This window comes from Otolemur garnettii, unplaced genomic scaffold (assembly GCF_000181295.1).
Source record: "Otolemur garnettii isolate 467f Iridium unplaced genomic scaffold, OtoGar3 scaffold00013, whole genome shotgun sequence".
In the NCBI taxonomy this organism is placed as follows: domain Eukaryota; kingdom Metazoa; phylum Chordata; class Mammalia; order Primates; family Galagidae; genus Otolemur; species Otolemur garnettii.
Window position 1 is genome coordinate 10,173,305 of NW_003852408.1, and position 8,098 is coordinate 10,181,402.

Sequence of the window (8,098 nt, forward strand, 5' to 3'; positions counted from 1 at the left end):
CCAGTTCTGGTGAATGTGGCTGGTGCCTTAGCTGCTTGAGCTACAGGCGCCAAGCCAGAAATCCAGGATTATTAAAAGAGAGATTAACCCTGCCTGGAAACTCTCAGGACCAGGGCCTTTGACATAATCAGAAAACTCTAATAAATTATTTGGTTATAATAAAGACTTACTTAAAAACAACCAGATATATGTTAGAATGGTAGGGAAAATATCTTTTGATGTATAAATTTCTTTAATTTATTATTATTATTATTTACAAATAGGAAAAATGGTGAGGAAAAACTGCCAAACAAATTTTAACTTTATTGGAATTTTCAGGAAGTATCAACCAGGTTTCTAAGGGCTGGTCACATCTGAGTAAGCTATTTTATGACCAGAAAATAAGTACCTGAACACAGGAGTTTTGAATTCATTTGCCTTAAAGGGACCAGGGAGGCAACAAAGGGGAAGACAACGGGAAGAGCTTAGGTCTGAGCTAAACTAAAGGGAACACTCAGTATGCAAGCGTTCAAATTCCACTTTAGATGGGATTGAAAGTGAGACTTCTGCTCAGAAGAAAAAAAATCACTTTATCATAAGGACATTTGCACTAGACAGTATATTGCAGCTCAATTTACAATTGTCAATTGTGGAGACAGCCTAAATGTGCACCAACCCAGGAATGGATTAACAAGCTGTGGTATATGTATACCGTACATATTCAGCCACTAAAAAAGATGGAGACTTTACATCTTTTATATTAACCTGGATGGAGGGGGAAGGCATTCTTCTTAGTAAAGCATCACAAGAATGGAGAAGCAAGAATCCAATGTACTCAATTCTGATATGAGGACAACTGATGCTACTAACATGGTAGGGGGTGGGGGAAGGGGGGAGTGGAGAAGGGAAGGAGAGTGGGGGGTGAGGGTCAAGGTGTGTGACACACCTCTTGGGGACGGGACAAAAAAAGAAGTCATAAAAAGACAAGGGAAAGAAGGAAGGTAGGGCTTCATACTGTCGGGTGTGCAGACACAGATTTGGAAAGCTGAAGATTAAATCAAAAGATAATTTGGGGCTTACAGAGTTAAGGGGAAATATTCTGTTATAAATGACATGGCTCCTTCAGCATCACACCTGCCTCAGGCGGATCATTAGTTTTAAACGCAAATACTTTCTGTACTGGGGGAGGAAAACATACTGAAATATCTTAGTGTTTTAAAAAATTCATGTGAAACCCAAAATAAAAAAAAAAAGTACATGTGGAGAAAGGGGAAAAAAAAGAAGAAATTGAGACTTTTAGGGCCATGTGGCTGTAGACACAAATTCCATTATAAAGGATTTTCCCAGGTCACTATTGATGATACTATAAAGTTCTTTGGAGACAGAGTTTCACTACGTTGCCCTTGGTAGAGTGCTGTGGCGTCACAGCTCACAGCAACCTCAAACTCTTGGGCCCAAATGATTCTCTTGCCTCAGCCTCCCGAGTAGCTGTGACTACAAGGCACCCACACACAATGCCCAGCTATTTTTTGGTTGCAATTGTCATTGTCGTTTAGCAGGCCGGGGCCGGGCTTGAACCTGCCAGCATTGGTGTATGTGGCCAGCGCCCTACTCACTGAGCTATGGGCGCCAAGCCAATATATACCATTTCTCAAAGTTTTAATCTAAAAATCTGACATCTGGACACATTGTCTCTGATACATGGAAAATTCTTTATCTTTCTGAGTTAACTGTGGAAATCAATAAAAAAAACCAAAGCCCTCTTTAAAAACATACTCAAAAAACAAAAAACAAACAAACAAACAAAACATACTCAAAAGGCAGACTAACAATTCCCAAGAATTAATACAAATGGCTGATAAAAATATGGACTGAGATGCTATTTTTTAATTGGTTAAAGTAGCAATGATTTGAAAATGAAGACACATCAAAGTCAGAATGCTACCAAACAATATTTCTAAGAAAATAATTCAGCACTGTGTTTCACTACCCTTAACAATTCTTCAATCCTGTGTGTCCAGAAAAGGTTTGCTCTCTTAGGGACATGCTTATTATTTCTTAGTGGATAATGTGACCTCATTTTGGTTGGTCAAGACAAAGTTCAAAGACTAATTTGTGGCTCACCCTTGAACCAGCTAACTACCTTTAACTTTAGTCTGGGCTTTATTCCCCCTAATTTTTATTTTTATCTATTTATCTGACCCTTCCATTTTTCAGGGCATCACTAATGATGAAATGTCTATGAAAAGAAGCAGGATATAGAGAAGTAAAAGAAAACAGAAAATGAGGCTTCCAAGCCAAAAGGATCAGTCGTGGTGTCCATATCTCATTGCTATTTTACAAAGTGGGATGTAATTTTCTTTAGCAAAGAATGAGTGGGACTTTGCTTCGTGGTATAAAGCTGAACACCATAGTTTCAGTGAAATTGCCTCTGACTATCTTTTAGGATACATCAATGTAACTTTAAATTTTTTTTGGTAGGGTTGTCACCATGCACAGTGAAAGCCAAGAGACGTGATAATCACTCCATTATGGGAATGATTATCCATCCACTTCCATGTAGATGGGAAAACACCATCCACACTGTCTCTTGATGAACATTCTCATCAGACAGCCCATTCCCTGACTTTCCTGTCCTAGTGTCTGAGATTCTTTTGAGCCGAAATACAGATTAAAAACCTAGATACAGGACACAAGAGAAAAATCGACTTGATGGATGTCCTTCAGCTAATTTACCAAAAGCTTATCAAAATTTTTTGCTTGTCAAGAAAGGTGGATTCTACAACAGAGTAGAAATCACTATGATCACAAAGAGAGCAGTTAATGGAACCATAAATTCTGCTAAGCTACTGCAGACAGTGATACTCACCACTAATATAACAAATGATTTTCAAAAGCAATAAAATCGTTGGGTTTGCATCCAGTAACAACTGTTGGACTAATATAAAATTTGACAAGAGGTTTGGCAGTCCTGAATACAGCAGCTTTCCAGTGAATCCAGGGTAAGATAGATGTACAGCTCTGCCCTTTAGGTAATTAACATTTCTTAATCTCCACCTCTTGAAGAGGCAGCCATTAAGTTAGGGATCCTCCTAGAGAAAAAAAGGCTCCATCCATGGGAAGCTCGTTGCCTGGACAGGCACAAGTGGGAGAACCATATCCTGCTCCAACTCTCTTCCCCTTCCAAATCCCTACCTCACCAGGAATTTCCTGACCTTTCATCCACCTTCAACACTAGAGCCAGATCAAGCAGCTCTCCTTGTTTCTACAGCCCAGCAAATACAGCCCACTTCCCAACGCACACACTCACACACACACGCATGCACTCATAGTCACGTATGTACACAAGCATGCACACATGGTCACGTATGTACACATGCATGTACTCATAGTCATGTTATGTACACATGCATGCATGCATGGTCACGTATGTACACAAGCATGCACGCATGGTCACGTATGTACACAAGCATGCACGCATGGTCACGTATGTACACATGCATGCACGCATTGTCACGTATGTACACAAGCAAGCACGCATGGTCACGTATGTACACAAGCAAGTACACGAGAGCCCTTCTACATCTCCCTTTCCCTCCCTCTCCAGGAACGGCCTCCATTCCCTCCACCAAGCACGGGCAGTAAGGGGCACACTCCCTTACCCTTCCCACACAAATTAAGTAACTATGGAACTCTCAGCATGGATGCCTCAAGGACCATCACATAAGCACATTTAAAAAATTCCCAGGCCACCAAACCTCAGGACAAACTGCAGAGTCAACAGTTACACTTTCCTTTCTCAGGCAAAGATTTTATTTGCTCACTCTCTGACAAAAGTCTTGTCATTCTGCTGCAAACAGGCACTTAGAGCAATTTGAGATGAGGAGTCCAAAGCGTACACACAATAGTGACAACCAGAGTCTCCTTCCCACAGCCTCTTATCCACTGTAAAGGTCTTTCCAGCTCCCGAGGAAATGTCATCCACTCTCGGTGGGGGCAGTCACTGACTTTGGGCTGGCCATTCGCATTATAAGACATACCTGGATTATTAAATGCACTTCACATCCTTGGCCCCACTCAACCACCATTATGGTTTGAGGATGTTTTAAAAAATGTGTATCTCTTAGAAAATAAGTGAGAGAGGGACAGAAACTCATGCATAAAGGGCTTTTCATGGATTTTCAACTCTTAAGAACTGAAGGAGACTTGGTAGTCCTGCCCCACCACCTGGGACTGCTCGGAAGCCTCAGAAAGGGAGAGGGACAATGGGACTGGCAACCCCTTTAGGGTCTACAAGATGCCTGAGCTTCTGTGGGTTCTGTGTTTCAGAAGAGGGCTACGGGAAGACAGGAATGGGGAAAGAAAAAAGTGGCTTGGGGTTTTCCAGGACAAAAAGATGAAAGAGTCAAAGGAACTGGGGGTCAAATAATCCTAGCCATAAGCTTTAGCTGTGCTTTAGACCACACTCAGCGGTTCTCAACCTGTGGGTTGCGACCCACAGGAACTGTATTAAAGGGCCGTGGCATTAGGAAGGTTGAGAACCACTGGACTACAGGCTTCAACTGCACTCATATACTTGGATGCCAAGCAGTCTTTGTTCAGTGCGCATATGATGTTTTAAAAATCTAAGCTTGTATTTAAAACCCAGCAGATTTCACATGAAAAATAAGGCAATCTGGCCATGCTGGGCCCATTTGCCTCATAGCAGTCACAGGTGGAGCCGAGGGGCAGGCGCTCCCTCCAACCTCCAAAGAGCCACTCTGTGAATGATTTGCATAGATATCCCCCTAACCCAACCCTGGCCATTCCTACCCATCCACTGTGGCACTGTTTACTTCTCTTCCCTGCCTCTAAGGATTTTGAGTTTATTGCTTTTGATCAATCTGCTCTCTTTTCCTCTAGAAATGAGAAAAATAAAGCCCAGCATGGGGAAGTCACCTTACAACCAAGCAGCTTGTCTTGATAACCAAGGGAGCACTTCTGAACCGCTGGTGCAGAATTTTGAGCCAGGAGAACAGTTTTGTACCTGAGGCTGCCCCTGCCAGCTGAACAATCTTTGACGTTAGAATTCAGGACTCCTTCACTGCCACGGGCTGGTCATTACGTGTTATCACACTCAGACAGCGACTTGTAGACTCCTGCTCCACTATGCCAGGCCCTGAACTATGTGCATGCTCTAGATACCTTCCTGATGCTCTGGGGATGCAGCATGTCACAGATGAGGCACTAGGGCTCTGGACAATGTGGGTAGATATGGCTGAACTGCACTTGAACACAGGCCCGTCTGATACCAACCTTGTACGTGTAGTATGCCTCGCTGCCTTGCAAATACCCACCATCTCCACTACTTAAACAAAAAAGCCCAGAACTCACTTAGCCCTGAACAAAGTTAAATGATAGAGTCACCGGAAAACAGGTGAAAGGGGCTCCACCTGTCTCCTTGGGACTTCTGTATATTTGCAGCTGCCCCTAACCACGCGTAAGGAAGGTTCTTTGCCTCATGTATACAGAGTAGTCGCTTAACACTGCTTAAAACTATAACTCGACAGCTTCTGGGTTTAGTGTTTGATCCAGTTTTACGAAAATGCAGCACTTGGAAAGATGTATTTTTCTTCTCCTTGATGGGTTTTTAGAAAAGGCCTTTCTTCTCTGCTCATCACTTCTTTTCTCTCCCACTCTGATTTGCCCATGAGAAGGTACACAACATCCGTGAAATTACGGGGTTGTTTGGGTTTTGCAAACAAAACAAGTTGTTTACAGTTTTTTAACTCATCCAAAGTAAATCAGGCAACAAACCCAATCCTAAGTGGTTAAAAAAGCAAAGAACATGCACCCAAAGGAATTGAATCCCAAAGCAGGCAGTTGCCTTGGATGTGGTATGGTTAGCAAGAAGTAACAGTACGTACCACCCAAATGATGATCAGCCTTCTGGATAAATAAGGGTCGATATTCCAGTGCGTAAAGGGAAGGAATGTGATGTAGAACACTTCTTGACCCAAAGCAGCTGAGAATCTGAATAGGTAATAGTAGAAATAATTCTTCACAATGTACTTCTGTACATAAGCCTGAAAGACAAAAGTTTAAAGACTCTTTGAGTTCATTTAACATGTCACTGTGCTGCAAGTTTTTAAATCTTCTGTCTAAAACTCAGGTCTTCATTGCCAAAGCCCTTCCTCTCAAGACCCTCTGTGTTACGATAGGGTCTTGCTCAATCACCCAGAGTAGAGCACAGTGACAGCATCGTAGTTCACTGCACTTCAACCTCTGGGCCTCAAGCAATCCTCCTGCCTTAGCCTCCCAAAGTGTTAGGATTATAGGCATGAGCCACTGCACCCAGCCCCATATGTAATTAATAGTATATGGTTACTGAACACCTATCAAACCCAAATGGTCCAAATAAACACAGTAGCATTAGTTCTCTGTAAGAGTAAATAAGTAACATCCAAGATAGAAATACCAGGAGAAGACATACAAAAAAACCAAACCCCATTTTCCTGTACACGCAAGAAGCTTGAAGGTCCAACTGTTAGGACATTTTGTGGTCTCTATGGAGGGCAGAATAATGCTCCCCTCATTCCCTGTCCTAATTCTTAGAACCTGTATTACCTTACATGACAAAAAAGGACTTCACAGATGTAATTAATGACCTTTCCTTGATTTTTATTAACACAGAATAATTATACACATTTATGGGGTACATACAGTATTTTCATACAGGTATACAATGTGTAATGATCCATTGGGGTATATTACCTCATACATTTATCATTTCTTTGTGTTGGCAACATTTCAAATCACTTCTTTTTTTTTTTTTTTTTTTTGAGACAGTCTCACTCTGTTGCCCTCAGTAGAGTGTTGTGGCATCATAGGTCACAGCAACCTCAAACTCTTGGGCTCAAGTAATTCTCTTGTCTCAGCCTCCCAAGTAGCTGGGACTATAGGCACCTGCCACAACGACCAGCTATTTTTAGAGACAGGGTCTCGCTCTGGCTCAGGCTGGTCTCCAACCCATGAGCTCAGGCAATCTATCCACCTGGCCTCCCAGAGTGCTAAGATTATAGGCATGAGCCAGTACAGCTGGCCTCTCATCTAGCTGATTTGGAATGTACAGTAAATCATTTTTAACTATAGTCACTCTTTGGTGCTATCAAACACTGGGACTTCTTCCTTCTAACTGTATGTTTGTACCCGTGACCCAATCTCTCTTCACTGTGCCCTTCCCAGCCTCGGATTAATAGTCTTGAGATGGAGAGATTATTCTGCTTTCCCTGGGCAGGCTCAACATAACCACAAGGATCCTTAAAGAGAAAAAATGTAAGGAGGCTTCCAGAGGGTCAGAATTAGGGAATGGTTAGAAAATTGAAAAGTGCTGAGCTACTGCTGGCTTTGCAGGTGGAGGGAGAAGCCAGGAGCCAAGGAATGTGGCAACCTCTGGAAGCTGTAAGAAGCAAGGGAACAGGTCCCCCTCCAGCCCCCAGAGGAGACGCAGCCCTGCTGGCCCCTTCATTTTAGCCAAATGACACCCATTTTGGACTACTGACCTGCAAGAGAATAAATTGGTATTGTTTTAAGCCACTAAGCTTGTGGCAATTTGTTACAGTATCAATCGATAACTAATACAAAAACTTTAAGGAAAGCACTTGCCTCTGAATTTTATTTATGTATTTATTTTTGAGACAGAGTCTCACTCTGTTGAGAGTGCTATGGTGGCAGCCCAGCTCACAGAAGCCTCAAACTCTGGGGCTCAAGTAATCCTGCTGCCATAGCTTCCCAAGAAGCTGGAACTACAGGTATATGCTCCCACACCAGGCTAATTTTCTATCTTCTGTAGCCACAAGGTCTTGCTATATTGCTCAGGCTGGTCTTGAGCTGCTAGACTGAAACTATCCTCCTGTTTTGGCCTGCCGAATTGCCAGGATTGTAGGTGTCAGCCACTGCAGCTGGTCTAGAAAGTAGAATTTTAATGCTCCCTAATACAGTTGTAAACTTTATAAAAATAAAATCAAAGTAAAATGCCAACATTACAAATGGGAGGAAAAAAGGCAATATTGTGTGGGGCACATCAGTCAAGACTCTTTTAGATCTGGATTTCAGTTTCGTTCTAAACCTGTGGTTCTCA

At 42.4% G+C, this 8,098-nt stretch overlaps 1 protein-coding gene across 2 annotated transcripts in view; it reads right to left on the reverse strand.

Moving 5' to 3' along the window:
* The window catches only part of SGPP2 (sphingosine-1-phosphate phosphatase 2), a 112,558-nt gene that overhangs the window by 57,691 nt on the left and 46,769 nt on the right, over positions 1 to 8,098 (reverse strand). For both annotated transcript variants that reach the window (XM_003784908.1, XM_023510432.1), the window contains one exon: positions 5,886 to 6,044. In XM_003784908.1, the coding sequence (XP_003784956.1) occupies positions 5,886 to 6,044 (159 nt within the window). The remainder of the gene's footprint in view (positions 1 to 5,885; positions 6,045 to 8,098) is intronic.